The following is a 21566-nucleotide window of genomic DNA, read 5'->3' as shown; positions in this document are numbered from 1 at the left end:
TAATCCTTTGGGTATATACCAAGTCATGGGATGCCTGGGTCAAATGGTATTTCTAGTTCTAGATCCTTGAGGAATCGCCACACTGTTTTCCACAATGATTGAACTAGTTTACATTCCCACCAACAGTGTAAAAGTGTTCCTATTTCTCCACATCCTCTCTAGCACCTGTTGTTTCTTGATTTTTTAATGATTGCCATTCCAACTGGTGTGAGATGGTATCTCATTGTGGTTTTGATTTGCATTTCTCTGATGGCCAGTGATGACAAGCATTTTTTCATGTGTCTGTTGGCTGTATGAATGTCTTCTTTTGAGAAATGTCTGTTCATATCCTTTGCCCACTTTTTGATGGGGTTGTTTTTTTCTTGTAAATTTGTTTGAGTTCTTTGTAGGTTCTGGTTATTAGCCCTTCGTCAGATGAGTAGATTGTAAAAATTTTCTCCCATTCTGTAGGTTGCCTGTTCGCTCTGATGGTAGTTTCTTTTGCTGTGCAGGAGCTCTTTAGTTTAATGAGATCCCATTTGTCAATTTTGGCTTTTGTTGCCATTGCTTTTGGTGTTTTAGACATGAAGTCCTTGCCCATGCCTATGTCCTGAATGGTATTACCTAGTTTTCTTCTAAGGTTTTTATGGTTTTAGATCTAACATTTAAGTCTCTAATCCATCTTGAATTAATTTTCATATAAGGAGTAAGGAAAGGATCCAGTTTCAGCTTTCTACTTATGGCTAGCCAATTTTCCCAGCACCATTTATTAAATAGGGAATCCTTTCCCCATTTCTGGTGTTTCTCAGGTTTGTCAAAGACCAGATGGCTGTAGATGTGTGGTATTATTTCTGAGGGCTCTGTTCTGTTCCATTGGTCTATATCTCTGTTTTGGTACCAGTACCATGCTGTTCTGGTTACTGTAGCCTTGTAGTATAGTTTGAAGTCAGGTAGCGTGATGCCTCCAGCTTTGTTCTTTTGACTTAGGATTGTCTTGGCAGTGTGGGGTCTTTTTTGGTTCCATATGAACTGCTCTAAAAAGCAGTTTTTTCCAATTCTGTGAAGAAATTCATTGGTAGCTTAATGGGGATGGCATTGAATCTATAAATTACCTTGGGCAGTATGGCCATTTTCACAATATTGATTCTTCCTATCCATGAGCATGGTAGGTTCTTCCGTTTGTTTGTGTCCTCTTTTATTTCACTGGGCAGTGGTTTGTAGTTCTCCTTCAAGAAGTCCTTTACATCCATTGTAAGTTGGATTCCTAGGTATTTTATTCTCTTTGAAGCAATTGTGAATGGGAGTTCATTCATGATTTGGCTCTCTGTTTGTCTGTTACTGGTGTATAAGAATGCTTGTGATTTTTCCACGTTGATTTTGTATCCTGAGACTTTGCTGAGTTGCTTATCAGCTTAAGGAGATTTTGGGCTGAGACGATGGGATTTTCTAAATATATAATCATGTCATCTGCAAACAGGGAAAATTTGGCTTCTTCTTTTCCTAACTGAATACCCTTGCTTTCTTTCTCTTGCCTGATTGCCCTAGCCAGAACTTCCAACACTATGTTGAATAGGAGTGGTGAGAGAGGGCATCCCTGTCTTGTGCCAGTTTTCAAAGGGAATGCTTCCAGTTTTTGCCCATTCAGTATGATATTGGCTGTGAGTTTGTCATAAATAGCTCTTATTATTTTGAGATACGTTCCATCAGTACCGAATTTATTGAGAGTTTTTAGCATGAAAGGCTGTTGAATTTTGTCAAAGGTCTTTTCTGCATCTAATGAGATAATCATGTGGTTTTTGTCTTTGGTTCTGATTATATGCTGGATTACATGTATTGATTTGCGTAGGTTGAACTAGCCTTGCGTCCCAGGGATGAAGCCCACTTGATCATGGTGGATGGGTTGTTGGTCTAAAATTCTCTTTTTTTGTTGTGTCTCTGTCAGGCTTTGGTATCAGGATGATGTTGGCCTCGTAAAATGAGTTGGGGAGGATTCCCTCTTTTTCTATTGATTGGAATAATTTCAGAAGAAATGGTACCAGCTCCTCCTTTTACCTCTGGTAGAATTCAGCTGTGAATCCATCTGGTCCTGGACTTTTTTTGGTTGGTAGGCTATTAATTATTGCCTCAATTTCAGAGCCTGCTATTGGATCTATTCAGGGATTCGACTTCTTCCTGGTTTAGTCTTGGGAGAGTGTAAGTGTCCAGGAAATTATCCATTTCTTCTAGGTTTTCCGGTTTATTTGCATCGAGGTGTTTATAGTATTCTTTGATGGTAGTTTGTATTTCTGTGGAGTTGGTGGTGATATCCCCCTTATCATTTTTTATTGTGTCTATTTGATTCTTCTCTCTTTTCTTCTTTATTAGTGTTCCTAGTGGTCTATCAATTTTGTTGATCTTTTCAAAAAACCAGTTCCTGGGTTCATTGATTTTTTGGAGGGTTTTTTGTGTCTCTATCTCCTTCAGTTCTGCTCTAATCTTAGTTATTTCTTGCCTTCTGCTAGCTTTTGAATGTGTTTGTTCTTGCTTCTCTAGTTCTTTTAATTGTGATGTTAGGGTGTCAGTTTTAGATTTTCCCTGCTTTCTCTTGTGGGCATTTAGTGCTATAAATTTTCCTCTACACACTGCTTTAAATGTGTCCCAGAGATTCTGGTATGTTGTATCTGTTCTCAGTGGCTTCAAAGATCATCTTTATTTCTGCCTTCATTTCGTTACATACCCAGTAGTCATTCAGGAGCAGGTTGTTCAGTTTCCATGTAGTTGAGCAGTTTTGATTGAGTTTTTAGTCCTGAGTTCTAGTTTGATTGCACTGTGGTCTGAGAGACAGTTTGTTATAACTTCTGTTCTTGTACATTTGCTGAGGAGTGCTTTACTTCCAACTATGTGGTCAATTTTGGAATAAATGCGATGTGGTGCTGAGAAGAATGTATATTCTGTTGATTTGGGGTGGAGAGTTCTGTAGATGTCTATTAGGTCCGCTTGGTGCAGAGTTGAGTTCAATTCCTGGATATCCTTGCTAACTTTCTGTCTCGTTGATCTGTCTAATGTTGACAGTGGGGTGTTGAAGTCTCCCATTATTATTGTATGGGAGTCTAAGTCTCTTTGTAAGTCTCTAAGGACTTGCTTTATGAATCTGGGTGCTCCTGTATTGGGTGCATATATATTTAGGTTAGCTCTTTCTGATGAATTGATCCCTTTACCATTATGTCATGGCCTTCTTTGTCTCTTTTGATCTTTGATGGCTTAAAATCTGTTTTATCAGAGACTAGGATTGCAACCGCTGCTTTTTTTGTTTGTTTGTTTTCCATTTGCTTGGTAGATCTTCCTCCATCCCTTTATTTTGAGCCTATGTGTGTCTCTGTATGTGAGATGGGTCTCCTGAATACAGAAAACTGATGGTTCTTGACTCTGTATCCAATTTGCCAGTCTGTGTCTTTTAATTGGAGCATTTAGTCCATTCACTTTTAAGGTTAATATTGTTATGTGTGAATTTGATCCTGTCAATATGATATTAGCTGGTTATTTTGCTCGTTAGTTAATGCAGTTTCTTCCTAGCATCGATGGACTTTACATTTTAACATGTTTTTGCAATGGCTGGTACCTGTTGTTCCTTTCCATGTTTAGTGCTTCCTTCAAGAGCTCTTGTAGGGCAGGCCTGGTGGTGACAAAATCTCTAAGCATTTGCTTGTCTGTAAAGGATTTTATTTCTCCTTCACTTATGAAACTTAGTTTGGCTGGATATGAAATTCTGGGTTGAAAATTCTTTTCTTTAAGAATGTTGAACATTGGCCCCCACTCTCTTCTGGCTTGTAGAGTTTCTGCCGAGAGATCTGCTGTTAGTCTGATGGGCTTCCCTTTGTGTATAACCCCACCTTTCTCTCTGGCTGCCCCTAACATTTTTTCCTTCATTTCAACTTTGGTGAATCTGACAATTATGTGTCTTTGAGTTGCTCTTCTCGAGGAGTATCTTTGTGGCGTTCTCTGTATTTCCTGAATTTGAATGTTGGCCTGCCTTACTAGGTTGGGGAAGTTCTCCTGGATGTTTTCCTGCAGAGTGTTTTCCAACTTGGTTCCATTTTCCCCCTCACTTTGAGGCACACCAATGAGATATAGACTTGGTCTTTTCACATAATCCCATATTTCTTGGAGGCTTTGTTCATTTCTTTTTACTCTTTTTTTCTAAAGTTCTCTTCTCACTTGATTTCATTCATTTGATCTTCAGTCACTGATACTCTTTCTTCCAGTTCATCGAGTCGGTTACTGAAGCTTGTGCATTTGTCACATAGTTCTCGTGTTATGGTTTTCATCTCTATCAGTTCTTTTAAGGACTTCTCTACATTGGTTATCCTAGTTAGCCATTCATCAAATCTTTTTTCAAGGTTTTTAGTTTCTTTGCACTGGTTACGTAGTTCCTCCTTTAGCTCTGAGAAGTTTGATCGACTGAAGCCTTCTTCTCTCAACTCGTCAAAGTCATTCTCTGTCCAGCTTTGTTCCGTTGCTGGCGATGAGCTGCATTCCTTTGGAGGGGGAGATGTGCTCTGATTTTTTTAATTTCCCGCTTTTCTGCACTGCTTTTTCTCCATCTTTGTAGTTTTATCTGCCTTTGGTCTTTGATGCTGGTGACGTACTGATGGGATTTTTGGTGTGGGTGTCCTTTCTGTTTGTTAGTTTTCCTTCTAACAGTCAGGACCCTCAGCTGCATGTCTGTTGGAGTTTGCTTGAGGTCCTCTCCAGACCCTGTTTGTCTGGGTATTAGCAGCAGAGGCTGCAGAAGATAGAATATTGCTGAACAGCGAGTTTTGCTGTCTGATTCGTTCTCTGGAAGGTTTATCTCAGGGGTGTATGCAGCCGTGTGAGGTGTGAGGTGTCGGTCTGCACCTGGTGGGGGATGTCTCACAGTTTGGCTACTCAGGTGTCAGGGACCCACTTGAGCAGGCAGTCTGTCTGTTCTCATATCTCAACCTCTGTGCTGGGAGATCCACTGCTCTCTTCAAAGCTATCAGATAGGGACATTGACCTCTGCTGAGGTTTCTGCTGCTTTTTGTTTAGCTATGCCCTCTCCCCAGAGGTGGAGTCTACAGAGGCAGGCAGGCCTCCTTGAGCCATGGTGGGCTCCACCCAATTTGAGCTTTCTGGAAGCGTTGTTTACCTACTTAAGCCTCAGCAATGGTGGGTGCCCCTCCCCCAGCCTCACTGCTGCCTCACAGTTAGATCTCAGACTGCTGTGTTAGCAATGAGGGCGGCTCCATGGGTGAGGGACCCGTTGGGCCAGCTGTGGGATATAATCTCCTGGTGTGCCATTTGCTAAGACCCTTGGTAAAGCACAGTATTAGGGTAGGAGTTACCCGATTTTCCAGGTGTTGTGTGTCTCAATTTCTTTTCGCTAGGAAAAGGAATTCCCTTCCCCCTTGTGCTTCCCAGGTGAGGCGATGCCTCGCCCTGCTTCAGCTCTCGCTGGTTGGGTTGTACCTGCTGACCAGCGCCAACTGTCCGACACGCCCCAGTGAGATGAACCTGGTACCTCAGTTGGAAATGCAGAAATCACCCATCTTCTGTGTCGCTCATGCTGGGAGCTGGAGGCTAGAGATGTTCCTATTCGGCCATCTTGGGCATGCCCCCTGACATTAGACTTTTGACAGAGTTGCCAAGACAATTTATGGGGGAAAGATTAGTCTTTTCAACCAATGATGCTGTGACAACTGGACATCCATTTGCAAAAGAATGATGTGAGATCCCTATGTCAGACCATACAAAAAACAGTAAAAATGGATCAAAGGGCTGGGTGCAGTGGCTCATGTCTGTAATCCCAGCACTTCAGGGGGCTGAGGCAGGAGGATCACTTGAGCCCAGGAGTTCAAGACCAGTCTGGGCAACATGGCAAAACCCCATCTCTACTAAAAAATACAAAAATTAGACGGGCATGGTGGCACATGCCTGCAATCCTCCCAAAATCAGGAGGCTGAGGCACTAGAATTGCTTGAACCCAGGAGGTGGAGGTTGCAGTGAGCTGAGATCATGCCACTGCACCCCAGCCTGGGCAACAGAGAGAGACTGTCTCAAAAAAAAAAAAAAAAAAAAAAAGATAAAAGATGTAAATATATGAGCTAAAACCATTAAAAAATTAAAAGGAAACATAGGAATAAATCTTCATGACCTTGGGTCAGGGTTAGGTGATGGTTTCTTAGCTATGACACCAAAAGCACAAGTGGTAAAAGGAAATACACATTATTGGACTTGATGAAAATTTTAAAAATGTGTGCTGCAAATGATGCCTTCAAGAGAATGAAAAGACAACACACAGCATAGGAGAAAATGTTTGCAAATGATATATCTGATAAGGGGCTTGTATCAAGAATTCATAAAGCACCCCTATAACTCCATAGTAAAAAGATAGATCGGCTGGGCACAGTGGCTCACGTCTGTTATCCCAACACTTTGGGTGGCTGAGGCGGGCAGATCATGAGGTCAGGAGTTTGAGACCAGCCTGGCCAACATGGTGGAGCCCTGTCTCTACTAAAAATACAAAAATTAACCAGGCGTGGTAGCGGACACCAGTAATCCCAGCTAGTTGGGAGGCTGAGGCAGGAGAATTGCCTGAACCCAGGAGGTGGAGGTTGCAGTGAGCCGAGATCAGGCCACTGCACTCCAGCCTGGGTAACAGAGCTAGACTCTGTCTCAAATAAAATAAAATAAAATAAAATAAAATAAAATAAAATAAAATAAAAAGTATATATGTATATATAAATCACCCAGAATGGACAAAGGATCTTGACAGACATTTCTGCAGTGAAAACATGTAAATGACCAACAAGCACATGAAGAGACACTCAATGTTATTAGTCATTAGCAAAATCCAAATCAAAACCACAATGAGATAAAATTTCGCATCTAGTAGGAAGACTTTAATAAAAAAAAGACAGACAGTAACAGGATGAGGAGAAGCCAGAAGACTCATGTATTGCTGGTGGGAATGTAAAATGCAGAATGTAAAAATGATGAAGCTGTGCTGGAAAATAGTTTGGCACTTCCTCAAAATGTTCAACACAGGGCTATATGGCCCAGCAAATCCACTCATAGAGAAACCCACCCAAGAAATTAAAGCATATAGTAACACAAATATTTGCAGGTGAATGTTCATTTCCTTCCTTTCTTCTTTCCTCCCTCCCTCCCTCCTTCCCTCCTTCCTTCCTTTTATTGAGAGGGAGTCTCATTTTGTCGCCCACGGTGGAGTGCAGTGGGGTGATCTCACCTCACTGCAACCTCCGTCTCCCCGGTTCAAACAATTCTGCCTCAGCAGCCTGAGTAGCTGGGGTTACAGGTATGTGCCACCACGTCCGGCTAATTTTTGATGTGGGCCAGGTTGGTGTCAAATACTTGACCTCAAGCAACCCACCCATCTTGCCTCAAAGTGTTGAGATTACAGGTGTGAGCCATTGCGCCCGGCCATAGCAGCGTGAGGACCCGGGGATTCTTCCCTGAGCATTTTGCGAGTCGGTTTGGAGGGTGGAGGCGTGACTGTGTAGCGCGTCCCGGGGACCATTGCATCCGGAAGCGGCCATCGTGCGGCTCCTTCCCGCCTACAGAATGAGGGGGCCGGGCCTTGAGGAGGAGGTCCACGCCCTCCGCGGGGGTGGCTCCCGACCGCGGACAGGGTTCGAGTCCCGCCTTGAGGGCTGCTTCTACGGTGGGGAGGGGAACGCCTCCATAAGGGCGGCGGCTAACGCACAGCGAGGCCGAGACTCTCCAGGGCCCCAAGGTCGTTTTCCACCTCAGGCCTCCCCTCCTGAGGCAGGGCCCGGAACTTCTCGTTCTCGCCTCAGGCTGCGGCCCACTTGCCAGCCCGGCCGCCGGACACGCAACTGAAAGCGCCCTCGCCCCGCCCACTGCGTGACGCGCCCCCGGCCGAGCCAATCAGAGCTCGCTGCTTCGGCACCGCGCGCCAGCTCTCTCCGCCCCCCAGTTTAAGAAAGAGCGCGAGGGACTGGCTGGACCGCAGCACCGCGTTTCGCGGAAGGTGAGCGTAGGGGATTGCAGGCGGTGCCGGCCGCGCGGTGCACGAGGTTCTCAAGATGCTTTCCAACCGCGAAGGAGCCTTCCGCAGAGCGCCTCAAAGGCGCCCGCCAGCCCATGCCGAGCTCAGCGCGGCGGCGGGATTATGGCGCTGGCCGCCTGCTTGGCGCTGGTGGTGGCCGACAGGGCCCAGGACAGCCTGGCGCCTGGCCCTCGGCAGGCTCTTAGTGTACACGGCGCTGCCCCCGGAGGCGGTGCTCGCCCGCTGCCTGCGACGCCCATGCAGGGCGGTGCGCTGAGTTCCGAGGAGGAGCTGCAGGTCGCGGTGCTGCGGCTGCGGGAGACCATCGTACAGCTGAAAGAGATGCTGGGCGCGCAGCGCTAGGCCATCCAGGAGCTCACGGGCAAGCCGGCGCGCGGTGCGTAGGGCCACAGGCAAGGACACTACGGTCCACCTGCCGCGGGATCCCGGCCACATCGTGGAGCAGTTCAGCCAGCAGCTCGCTGCAGACCCTCAAGGACCGCCTCTAGAACCTCGAGGTAGCGGGCGGAGCACGGGGGACCTGGAAGTGGGGATGCGAGTCGTGGGCTGGAAGACACAGGAGGATCGGGGAAGGGACCGTGGCCTGGGGGAGAGTGTGATCGTCCGCGGGGTGAGTTGGACTTTAGGGTGAAAGGTGGGGTCTCGATCCTGCTCGGGAACTCCCCTGCCTGGCATCCCTTCACACCCCCCTGCTCTTGCTGGAAAGAAACGTTTAAATTCCCTCCCGTGCGCCGGGGCTGCCCGCGGGACCCGCCGAGCACTTCCCGAGGTCCGGGCTAACAAACCCGGATGACCAAGCCGCGGGCGCCAAATACCCGGGGACGCGGGTAGCCTCTTGCAAATCTCCAAGCCGAGATGCGCTCCGGCAGGCCGTGTTTGTGCTGGGGATATTAAAAATCCTCTTTTCTAGCTATTTGAGAAGACATAATAAATTATTGTTAGATATGTTCACCCTACAGTGCTGTAGAGCACCAGAACTTAGTTTTCCTATCTGGCTGCCCTATGACTTTTTTTTTTTTTTTTTTTTTTTTTTTTTTTTTTGAGACGGAGTCTCACGCTGTTGCCCAGGCTGGAGTGCAGTGGCGCGATCTCGGCTCACTGCAAGCTCCGCCTCCCGGGTTCCCGCCATTCTCCTGCCTCAGCCTCCTGAGTAGCTGGGACTACAGGCGCCCACCACCGCGCCCGGCTAATTTTTTGTATTTTTAGTAGAGACGGGGTTTCACTGTGGTCTCGATCTCCTGACCTTGTGATCCGCCCGCCTCGGCCTCCCAAAGTGCTGGGATTACAGGCTTGAGCCACCGCGCCCGCAGTGGGTTGCTGCGTGGCTGCCGCCAGAGCTCAGCTGCAAATTCGCAATTGCAAAAACGTGGAACCAGCCCAAATGCCTATCACATGGGTAATGGATAAAGAAATGTGAGAAAGATTGTTTTTTTTTTACAGTAGCTGCACCATTTTACATTTCCACAGGCAAGGCATGAGGATTCCATTTTTTCCACGTCCTTGTCAACACTTTTTTTTGTCCATCTTTTTTTTTTTTGTTATAGTTATCTTACTCGGTATGAAGTGGTATCTCAATGTGCTTTTGATTTGTGTTTCCCTAATGATTAATGATGTGGAGCACCTTTTCATGCGCTCATTGGTCGTTTGTATATCTTATTTTAAGAAATGTCTACTCAAATCCTTTACCTATTTGCGGGGGGCGGGGGAGCTTTCTTTTTAACTTTAATCTTGATTCATGGGTACATGTGCAGATTTCTGACATAGGTAAACTTGTTCCATGGATATTTGTTGAATAGATTAGGGCATCATCCAGATATTAAGCCTAATACCCATTAGTTGTTTTTCCTGATCCTCTCCCTCCTCCTACTCTCCACTCTCTGATAGGCCCCAGTATGTGTTGTTTCCCTCTGTGTGTCAACGTGTTCTCATAATTTAGCTCCCACTTATAAGTGAGAACAAGCGGTATTTGGTTTTCTGTTCCTGTGTTAGTTTGCTAAGGATAATGACCTCCGGCTCCATCCATGTCCCTGCAAAGGACATGATCTTGTTTCTTTTTATGGCTGCATAGTATTCCATGGTGTATATGTACCACATTTTCTTTATGTAGTCTATCATTGATGGACATTTAGGTTGATTCCATCTCTGTTCTATTATGAATAGTGCTGCAGTGTGCGCATACCTGCATGCGTCTTTGTAACAGAATGATTTATATTGCTTTGGGCATATACCCAGTAGTGGGATTGCTGGGTCAAATGGTATTTCTGTCTTTAGGTCTTTGTGGAATCACCACATTGTCTTTCACAATGGTTGAACTAATTTACACTCCCACCAATGTAAACACGTTCCTTTTTTCCTACAACCTCTCCAGCATTTGTTATTTTTTTACTTTTTAATCATAGCCATTCTGACTGGTGTGAGATTGTATCTCATTGTATTTTTAATTCGATTATGTTTTTATTGTTGTAAGAGTTATTTATATATTCTAGATGAAAGTCCCTTTATCAGATATATAATCTAAAAATATTTTTCTTAGGCAGGATTTGCAGCACTTTTTCCAGCCTCCTTTCATAAGCGCGTTCAGCCTCTCTTCAGCCCCTATCTTCAAACAGAGCCATGGTTTATCTCAGATGTCTTCCCAATCCTGATTCCAGATCCAGGCTCCAGAAAGCCCTGGTTTTATTTGGCTTGGGTTTCTCCTGTGTCCAATAGATGAGATGTTTATGAGCCTCGATCTATCAGTTTTCTTTTTGATGTTTTATCCATCATCCTTCAGTTTCTAGCAAAAAGCCTCATTCAGTCATGAACTCATAGCATCAGACTGTCCTGAAAGATGTCTGTCAATATTGTATATTATTTGTGTGTGTATGTGTACTTTTTAAAAAATTGTAAGGCTGGATCTATTGGCATTTTACTATTTTTTCTTCCTTATGCTTAGAAAGATTTCTGTCAATCTAAGAGGAGAGAAGCATGATCTTATAATTTCTTATAATGGTTTTCTTCCTTCTTATTAGCTATTTTAGATATTAAAATATATTTGTGTCTCTTTCAGAGTATATTTCAGTTTTAATTCTATCCCATTATTTAATTTTTTTAAATCCCTGCACCAGAAGCTGGAAGCATAGCTTTTGTGTGTGCATGTGTGTCTCCTCTAAACCTAGCACACGGCTGGGTATATCATAGGTGCTCAACAAATATTTGCTGGATGAATTTATGATTGAAGGTTAGAACACGGGAAGGACACAGAGGGCAAGTGTTGTAAGATGCTGATGAGGACATTGTTGGAATGGCTGACAGTGACCTTGAAAGAAGAAAAACTAGGACCTGGCTCAGTGCCTATCACATAGTAGGCACTCAGTAAAATATTTAAGATGTGAAAAGAGTTTTGAAGTGGTAAGCTCTATATGAATTAACTTCCTCTAACTGAATTATCCCCCACTCTACTGTTGCTCTAAGCCACCTTAAAACTCTTATCCAGCACCACTCTTCCTTTATTTTTTTTTTAAGACAGAGTCTCACTCCATCACCCAGGCTGAAGTACAGTGACACTATCTCGGCTCACTGCAGCCTCCACCTTCTGGGTTCAAATGATTCTCGTGCCTCAGCCTCCTGAGTAGCTGGGATTACAGGCCTGTGCCACCACACCCAGCTAATTTTTGTATTTTTAGTAGAGATGGGGTTTCACCATGTTGGCCAGGCTGGTCTTGAACTCCTGACCTCAGTGATCTGCTCACCTTGGCCTCCCAAAATATTGGGATTACAGGCATGAGCCACTGCTCCTGGCCTGGAAAAAGTAAACTTTACAGATCATTTATTCCAACCATATCATTTTACGAGAAAGGTAACCAAGGTGTGGAGTAGTTAATTGCCGTTGCAGAACCCAGGGAGCCACCTGACTCCCTCTGAGCTAAGGAATGCCCAGATGACTGGTAAAACTTCGCTTCTGAGTGTGTCTGTGAGGGTGTTTCTGGAAGAGATTAGCATTTGAATAAGTAGACTGAGTCAAGATGATCATGTCTCACCAATGTGAGTAGGCATCATTCAGTCCACTGAGGGCCCAACAAGAGCAGAAAAGCAGAGCGAAGGCCAATTCTGTCTTCCATTCTCCTTGGCCTGAGACATTCACCTTCTCCTGCCCTGGGCTATCGAAGTTCCTGAGCCTTTGAACTCAGACTGAACTGCACCACCTGCTTTCTTGGTTTGCTAGCTTACGTATAGCAGATCATGGGACTTAGCCTTTATTATTTAAAAAAAACCAATTCTTAATTATTGTGGGTACATAGTAGGTATATATGTTTATGGGGTACATGAGATACTTCAATATAGGCATGCAGTGAATCATCATCACATCGTGAAAAATATGATATCAATCCCCCCTCAGGTGTTTATCCTTTGTGTTACAGACAATCCAAGGAGACCCTTTTCATTATTTTAGAATGTGCAATTAAGTGATTACTGACTACAGTCCCCCTGTTGTAATGGCAAATACTAGGTCTTATTTGTTCTATTTGTTGAACCCGTTAACCATCCCCACCTCACCCTTGCCTACCAAGCCTCCATTAATTTATTTATTTTTTGAGACTGAGTTTCGCTCTGTCACCTGGCTGGAGTGTGGTGGCGTGCTCTCAGCTCACTGCAACCTCCACCTCACAGATTCAAGCAATTCTCCTGCCTCAGCCTCCAGAGTAGCTAGGACTACAGGTGCACCACCATGCCCAGCTAATTTTTGTATTTTCAGTAGAGACGGCATTTCACCATGTTGGCCAGGATGGTCTCGATCTCTTGACCTCGTGATCTGTCTTCCTCGGCCTCCCAAAGTGTTGGGATTACAGGTATGGGCCACCACACCCAGCCATTATTTATTTATTTTACAAATATATTACTTATTTTATAAATACATACATTATTTATTTTATAAATATATAGATATATAAGCAAGTTATTTATAAATGATTTATAAACAAATATATGCATTATTTACAAATATATAACAATATAAATTATAATTATATAAACTGTTTATTATATATGAACATTTATTGTTTAGATATATAAATATTTGTGTGTGTGTGTGTATATACACACAGAATTCTGTTGGTTCTGTTTCTTTAGCGAACTCTGACTAAAGCACTTCCAATGCAGTGTTCTCTTCTCGATGATGAGTTCAGCTCCACAGATACTGTTCCAAGTCCAAATTACCTTTAAGGACCAAGGGCAGAAGGATTTTGGAGGCTCACCTCTGCATTAAGTAGCAGATCCTGCTTTTGAGAGGGCCTTTCCAGGCCCCTTGACAAAACGTAGCAGATAGGAATTGTATTTCAGGACCCCAGGGATTCTCAGGGAGAAGCTATGGAATCTACATCCCGGAAGACTTTAGTCTGTTTCTGACACCAGAAAAGACAAATTGAAGCAATCTGCTAAGCCATTTTACCAATTGTTGGTTACACAGAGGGCCAATGTGGTGTTTGCCCTGGAATCTGTAGGAAGAGCCAGTTGTTTGAGTGTTAGACACTCTGGTTTCCCTGGAAGACCTTGTGGATGGGTTTAACTCTGAATCGAGGTGCTGTGTCACCAAACCTCCCCATGGACATTGATTGTGTTGTTACTTTTCTGATCTTAGTCTCTATATCTTTTGTTCTAAAACCAAGTTCATGAGACCAGGTCAGTGGTATCATGTCTCACCCTTACAAAGACCCAGCACCGTGGCTGGCAAAATTCTCAGCTCAATAAATGGGGATCATCTGTTTTTATCATGATTGTTATTATGTGGGTGAAAGGGAGAAGAGTCAGAGCTACCAAGTTTTTATCCCTAGACTCAAAAGCCCAACCTGGAGAAGTATAGAAGGAAATCACTCATTTATTTATTTAAGAAATGTTTATCCAAAATCTATTATGTGCTAATAACTGTGCTGAAGCTACAATTGGAAGTCACACAAACCTGGCTGTTTCCTCTCAGAGCCTACAGTATGGGAGAAAGAGAGATGATTATTCAAACAATAAGCAAATTATATGCATCCGCAGGAAATCACAGGACCAGGCCAGGCATAGGGGCTCATGTCTGTAATCCCAGCTACTTGTGGGGGCCAAAGAATGAAGATTGCTTGAGCCCAGGAGTTTAAGGCTGCAGTGAGAAGATTGCTTGAGCCCTGTTGCTTAATATTTTTTTAACTAAAAATTTTTTCAAGACGGGGGCTTGCTCTGTGTCCCAGGCTAGAGTTCAGTGGCCTGATCATGAATCACTGCAGCCTTCAACTCCTGGGCTCAAGCCATCCTCCTGCCTTGCCTCTTAAGTAGCTGGGACTGCAGACACAAGCTACCATATCCAGCTAATTAAAAATAATATTTTTAGAGACAAGATCTCGCTCTGTTACCCAGGCTGGTGTTGAACTCCTGGATTCAAGTGATTCTCCCTCCTTGACCTCCTAAAAGTATTGGGATTACAGGCATGAGCCGCCACGCCTGGCCTGTTGCTTGTTTTGTTGTATCATCTCTTCATCCCTGTTCCCAATTGCCAGCACTGAGGTGCAGAGTGAGGAGTAAACACTGCTGTCCTTAGAGCTACTCTATCCATAAACAATGGTCATTCTTGGGCCAATCTTGGACATCTCCAATATCTACGTTTCCCCCTGTGTCATGGACTGTATGTTTGTCCCTCTCCACCACCAAATTTATATATTGAAACTCTAGTCACCAATGGGTATTTGAAGATGGTATTTGAAGATGGGCCTTTGAGAAGTGATTAGGTCATGAGGGTGGACGCCTTATGATAGGAATAAAGCTCTTCTAAGATAAGATAGGAGAGAGAGCTTGTTTTTCTTTTCTCTCATGTGAGCAAATCGGAAAGATGCCTTTCACCAGAATCTGACAATGCTAGCACACTGATCCTGGACTTTCAGTCTCCAGAACTGTGAGAAATAACGCCACCCAGTCTATGACATTCTTGTTATAGCAGCCCCAGCTGATGAGGACAACCTGTATCAGTTCAAATCTCTAGACAAACAGAAGAAAAGAAAGAGTTAGACATGGCCAGGTGTGATGGCTCACTCCTGTAATCCCAGCACTTTGGGAGGCTGAGGTGGGAGCATCACTTGAATCCACAAGTTCAAGAGCAGCCTGGGCAATATAGAGACCCCATCTCTACAGAACAATTTAAAAATTAGCTGGGTGTGGTGTTGATGTGCACTGAAGTCCCAGTTACTCAGGAGGCTGAGGTGGGAGGATCTCTCGAGCACAGGATTTGAAGGTTGTGAGTAAGCTATGACTGCACCACTGCATTCCAGCCTGGGCAACAGAATGAGATCATCTCCAAAATATGAAAAAAAACCAAAAAGAGTTGGACATGAACAGGATTCATTGCAGGAAAAGCCTCTGAAGGATAAAAAGAAGGAGCAGGAACTGGTGAGGAGCACCTCTGGATTGCCATGCGGGTCTGACACCTGTGAGCAGAGATGGGAAGGAGAGGAGCCTGGATGGAAAAAGCCCTGGGCCACAGCACAGCTCTGGGAGAGTATCGGCTAGATCTCTGCAGAGTCTGAATTAATTATCTTTCAGTGTTTTACAAATCACCTCGAAATGCAATGGCTTAAAACAAAAGCAGACTTTTCTTATGTCACAGTTTCTGTGGATCAGGAGTTCAGAAGCAGCTGAGCTGGGTGGCTCTAGTTCCTGTCCTCTCATGAGGTTGCAAGCAAGATGTTGGCTACAGTCATTTGAAGACTTGATTTGGGTGGGAGGAGGTACTTTCAAGGTGGCTCACTCACGTGGCTGGCAAATTGATACTGGCTGTTGGCAGGAGGCTTCATTTCCTTGCCATAGGGACATCCCCAAAGAGCTGCCTGAGTGTCCTCAAGGCATGGTAGCTGGCTTCCCCCAGAGTGAGTGATCCAAGAGCATGCAAGACAGAAGCTATGGTGTTTATTATCATCTGGCTTCCAAAGACTGGCAGCATGAGTTCTGTAGATCCTACTGAATTCTATAGAATTGCATGGGTTCGCCCATCATGGGACCTGTGGTTGCATGGTTCAACCCATCATGAGAGTGGTCTACATGGGGTGTGAATACCAGGAGGCAAGGATCATTGGGGTTGTGGGGGCTGGCTGCCACACTCCACAAGCAAAAATGGACTGTTGGAGGAGCCCCACAGTGGACAGAAACAGTTTGGCTTGTTTGTCTTGCTCTGCTTAGCCACTAGGAGGAAAGCACGGCCTCTATGTAAGTCTTGAAGAAGATTGGTGGAGGATCCGAAGGGACAGTCACTCGGGGCTGACCATCAACTATTGTGAGCAGATCCTCTTCACAATAAGTTCTATTGAAGGATGATCTGAGCTGCTCAGCTCCCTAGCTTCTGCATGCCCCCATTCCTTTTCATAGATAAACCCTGAGAATATTCAGTTCACAAGCCCCAACTTTCCAAGCTTCCCTGAGTCCTAGAATAAGCACATCTTCAGGTTGAGCTGAGAACGTTGTCATATTAAGACAAGGAAACTGCAGCATAGAGAGAGATGATATACCCAAGGTCCCCCCAAAAATGACAGAAGCAGAAATAACATGAAGGTTTTAAAATCCCAAGCCTGATACTCTTTTCTTTGTGCCATGAAGTCCCCATCTGTGTAAAGGACTGGCTTGTTAGGACACTCCAGACTGCTAAATATGCCATTATCTATGATGTACATTCCTATTTTTACTATTATGGCTGCTAAGCAACAGATTTGATTTCCTAATTATATTTTTCTTTGGCTAAAATAAAAATTAATTTCCATTCCCTGAACAGCCATCACCTACTGATAAGAGGAAATTACTCAGGAGATTGAGCGGTAAACCCATTGTATACCAGTGTTATCTACAAGTGAGTGCAAGAAGCTGCCATTTGTTACCTGCTCATTCTGTGCCATACTCCGTGCAAGGTATCTTCTTTCTCCCAAGCTTGTGAGGCTGATTTCAATGTTTTTATTTTATTTTTATTTTTTTTTTGAGATGGTGTCTGGCTCTGTCACCCAGGCTGGAGTGCAGGGACGCCATCTCGGCTCACTGAAACCTCCCCCTCTTGGGTTCAAGTGATTCTCCTGCTTCAGCCTCTTGAGTAGTTGGGATTACAGGTGCCCACCACCACGCCTGGCTAATTTTTATATTTTTAGTAGAGACGGGGTTTCACCATGTTGACCAGGCTGGTCTCGAACTCCTGACCTCAGGTGATCCACCCACCTCTCGCCCTCCCAATCAATGCTCCCATTTTAAAGTTGAGAAAATGGAGATGACAGAGGTAAAGCAACTTGCTCAGAATTATATGTGAGTTAAGTGGTAGAACAGAATGTAAGCATGTCTGCCTGACTCCGAGTTTGGTCATTTTTTTCCTGTATGAGACTATTTTCAATTCTAACACAGTAGGCCCTCTGTATCCTGGGGGGATTTATTCCAGGAACCCCTGCAGATATTAAAATCTGCAGATACACAAGTCTCTTTTATAAAATGGCTTAGTTGGCCGGGTGTGGTGGCTCACAACTGTAATCCTAGCACTTTGGGAGGCCGAGGCAGGCAGATCACCTGAGGCCAGGAGTTCGAGACCAGTCTGGCCAACATGGCGAAACTCCATCTCTACTAAAAATACAAAAATTAGCCTGGTGTGGTGTGGGTGCTGGTAATCCCAGCTACTTGGGAGGCTGAGGCAGGAGAATTGCTTGAACCCAGGAGGCAGAGTTTGCAGTAAGCCGAGATCACACTACTGCACTCCAGCCTGGGGGACAGAGTAAGACTCTGTCTCAAAATAAACAAATGAATAAATAAATAAATAATAAAATGGGTTCATACAGTCAGCCCCACTATATCTACAGGTATGGATCCCCAGTTGGTTCGGTCCTTAGATGGAAGAGGCACAGATACAGAGGACTGACTGTATCTCTTAGTTTCCTAGTGGAAACTAAGAAAGAAAGCCACATGCTTGGTCAGAGGGGACTTTATTCAGTAGTTTTTGTTGGAGTTACTGATGTTCAGAGTCTACTTCTCAGCCTTGGTTCTGCTGCCTAACAGTTTTGGGTCACAAAAAAGAAAAAAAAGTATGTGAGTCTCGGGGAATTGATTCACATTAATCTCACAGGAGACTGATATGTATGCCTAAATGACACTCTGTTCTCTTGCAAGGGAGTGAGCAAAATTTTCATGTTTATCCTCCAGATGACCTCTTCCCATAAACCTGATAAGTGAATTACTAAGCAGAAGGCCGCTTAGCAAGTGTAAAATTAGAACCAAAGTGTATGGGAGGCAGCTTTGAAGAATCTTGCAGCTTGCAGATGATCCTTTCTTGAAGTCCTGTCTTATGTGATGGGGAAATTTCAATGTCTCTCTAAAAAAAAACACACACACACAGAGAAGTATTGTCATGTCAAAGACTCATTGCTTTGTTTCACAGACTTTTTATGATACCTTCCCTATATAGAAATGTTTTTTCTTCAAATATTTTCTTACAGTTGATTAGGTGGCAACTTTATTTACTATGCAACCATATTTCACAACGTGTTACTATTTTGGCTTGGAAACTCTGTCCTAATACGGCTTTGCAAATCATTAACATTATACCTCACGTGCAGTTTTCCTTATAATGGTAAAAGATGAATCAATCTAGCTCCTACAAGGCCTCATCCTTTTCCAGAGTCATGAACATTTCCTGAACCCCCACACCTCCCAGATGATGGGATGCAATCTGTTTTAAATCACAACTGATTGAACCAGGCATGGGTCCCTAACTTATCCAATCTTTGCATGATGAGTATGCAAAGAAGATGTAGACCAAATTCTGTCTCTAAATAATTAGATGTGAGAAATAGAGGAAGAATAATTGTTAGTAGGGAAAGCTGAATGATGGGAGGTCAGGAGGTAAAAGGATGTGCCCTACGTGAGTCTCCTAGAATTGCCACAACAACGTACCAAAAATGGAATAGCTTAAATTACAGGAACTTATTGTCTCACTGGTCTGGAGCTGGAATTCTGAAATCAAGATGTCAGCAGGATTGGTTCCTTTTGAGGGCTGAATCTGTTCCATGTCTCTCTCCCGGCTTCTGGCAGCCCCAGGTGTCACCTGGCTTATAGATGCCATTCACCCTGTATCTTCACAGCATTCCCCCACTATGTGTGCCTGTTTCTGTATCCAAAATTTCCCCTTTTCTAAGGACACCAGACATATTTGTCCATCTAGCCTAATGAACTCATTTTAACTTGATTGAGTCTGTCATGACTCTATTTCCAAAGAAAGTCCCATTCTGGATTGGGCATGGTGGCCCACACCTGTCATTCCAGCTCTTTGGGAGGCTGAGGCAAGAGAATCACTTGAGCCCAGGAGTTTGAGACCAGCCTGGGCAATATAGCAAGACCCCATGTCTAAAAAATAAAAATAAAAATGTCGGGAGCAAGATGGCAGAATAGGAACAGCTCCAGCCTCCAGCTCCCAGCGCGAGCGACACAGAAGATGGGTGATTTCTGCATTTTCAACTGAGGTACCGGGTTCATATCACTGGGGAGTGCCAGACAATCGGTGCTGGTCACCTGGTGCAGCCCGACCAGCGAGAGCTGAAGCAGGGCGAGGCATTGCCTCACCTGGGAAGCACAAGGGGGAAGGGAATCCATTTCCCTAGCCAAGGGAAACTGAGACACACAAAACCTGGAAAATCGGGTAACTCCCACCCTAATACTGCACTTTATGAAGGGTCTTAGCAAACGGCACACCAGGAGATTATATCCCACACCTGGCCTGGTGGGTCCCACGCCCATAGAACCTCCCTCATTGCTAGCACAGTAGTCTGAGATCTAACTGCAAGGCAGCAGTGAGGCTGGTGGAGGGGTGCCCGCCATTGCTGAGGCTTAAGTAGGTAAACAAAGCCTCCAGGAAAGTGGAACTGGGTGGAGCTCACCACAGCTCAAGGAGGTTTGCGTGTCTCTGGAGACTCCACCTCTGGGGATAGGGCATAGTTAACAAAAAGCAGCAGAAACCTCTGCAGATGTTAATGACCCTGTCTGACAGCTTTGAAGAGAGCAGTGGATCTCCCAGCACAGGGGTTGAGATATGAGAACAGACAGACTGCCTGCTCAACTGGGTCCCTGACCCCTGAGTAGCCTAACTGGGAGACATCCCCCACTAGGTGCAAACCGACACCTCACACCTCACACGGCGGGGTACACCCCTGAGACGAAGCTTCCAGAGCAAGAATAAGACAGCAGCACTCGCTGTTCAGCAATATTCTATCTTCTGCAGCCTCTGCTGGTGATACCCAGGCAAACAGGGTCTGGAGTGGACCTCAAGCAATCTCCAACAGACCTACAGCTGAGGGTCCTGACTGTTAGAAGGAAAACTAACAAACAGAAAGGACACCCACATCAAAACCCATCAGTACGTCACCATCATCAAAGACCAAAGGCAGATAAAACCACAAAGATGGGGGAAAAAAGCAGTGCAGAAAAGCTGGAAATTCAAAAAATCAGAGCACATCTCCCCCTCCAAAGGAACACAGCTCATCGCCAGCAATGGAACAAAGCTGGACAGAGAATGACTTCGATGAGTTGAGAGAAGAAGGCTTCAGTTGATCAAACTTCTCAGAGCTAAAGGAGAAACTACATACCCAGCACAAAGAAACTAAAAATCTTGAAAAAAGAATGGAAGAATGGATAACTAGAATAATCAATGCAGAGAAGGACATAAACAAATGGACAGAGGTAAAAACCATGACACAAGAAATACGTGACAAATGCACAAGCTTCAGTAACCGACTCGATCAACTGGAAGAAAGAGTATCAATGATTGAAGATCAAATGAATGAAATGCAGTGAGAAGTCTAGAGAAAAAAAGGAAAAAGAAAGGAACAAAGCCTCCAAAAAATATAGGATTATGTGAAAAGACCAAATCTATGTCTGATTGGTGTGCCTGAAAGTGAGGGGGAAAATGAAACAAAGTTGGAAAACACTCTGCAGGATATCCAGGAGAACTTCTCCAACCTAGTAAGGCAGACCAACATTCAAATTCAGGAAATACAAAGAATGCCACAAAGATACTCCTTGAGAAGAGCAACTCAAAGACACATAATTATCAGATTCACCAAAGTTGAAATGAAGGAAAAAATGTTATGGGCAGCCAGAGAGAAAGGTCGAGTTACACACAAAGGGAAGCCCATCAGACTAACAACAGATCTCTCGGCAGAAATTCTACAAGCCAGAAGAGAGTGGGAGCCAATGTTCAACATTCTTAAAGAAAAGAATTTTCAACCCAGAATTTCATATCCAACCAAACTAAGTTTCATAAGTGAAGGAGAAATAAAATCCTTTACAGACAAGCAAATGCTTAGAGATTTTGTCACCACCAGGCCTGCCCTATAAGAGATCCTGAAGGAAGCGCTAAACATGGAAAGGAACAACAGGTACCAGCCATTGCAAAAACATGCCAAAATGTAAAGACCATCGAGGCTAGGAAGAAACTGCATTAACTAACGAGCAAAATAACCAGCTAATATCACAATGACAGGATCAAGTTCACACATAACAATATTAACCTTAAAAGTGAATG

The 21566-nt window shown here is 44.3% G+C and overlaps 1 protein-coding gene across 1 annotated transcript in view; it reads left to right on the top strand.

Annotated features, from left to right (window-relative positions):
* Window positions 1-8041: 8041 nt before the first annotated feature.
* Window positions 8042-21566, top strand: part of LOC139362564 (neuronal pentraxin-2-like) — a 38202-nt gene continuing 24677 nt past the window's right edge. The window contains exon 1 of the mRNA XM_071094098.1: window positions 8042-8639. Within this exon, the coding sequence (XP_070950199.1) occupies window positions 8132-8371 (240 nt within the window). The 5' untranslated portion in view covers window positions 8042-8131 and the 3' untranslated portion in view covers window positions 8372-8639. The remainder of the gene's footprint in view (window positions 8640-21566) is intronic.

This window comes from Macaca nemestrina, chromosome 4, assembly GCF_043159975.1.
Source record: "Macaca nemestrina isolate mMacNem1 chromosome 4, mMacNem.hap1, whole genome shotgun sequence".
Lineage (NCBI taxonomy): Eukaryota > Metazoa > Chordata > Mammalia > Primates > Cercopithecidae > Macaca > Macaca nemestrina.
The sequence above is the reverse complement of the archived record's forward strand: the minus strand, read 5'-3'. Positions and strand labels throughout refer to the sequence as shown.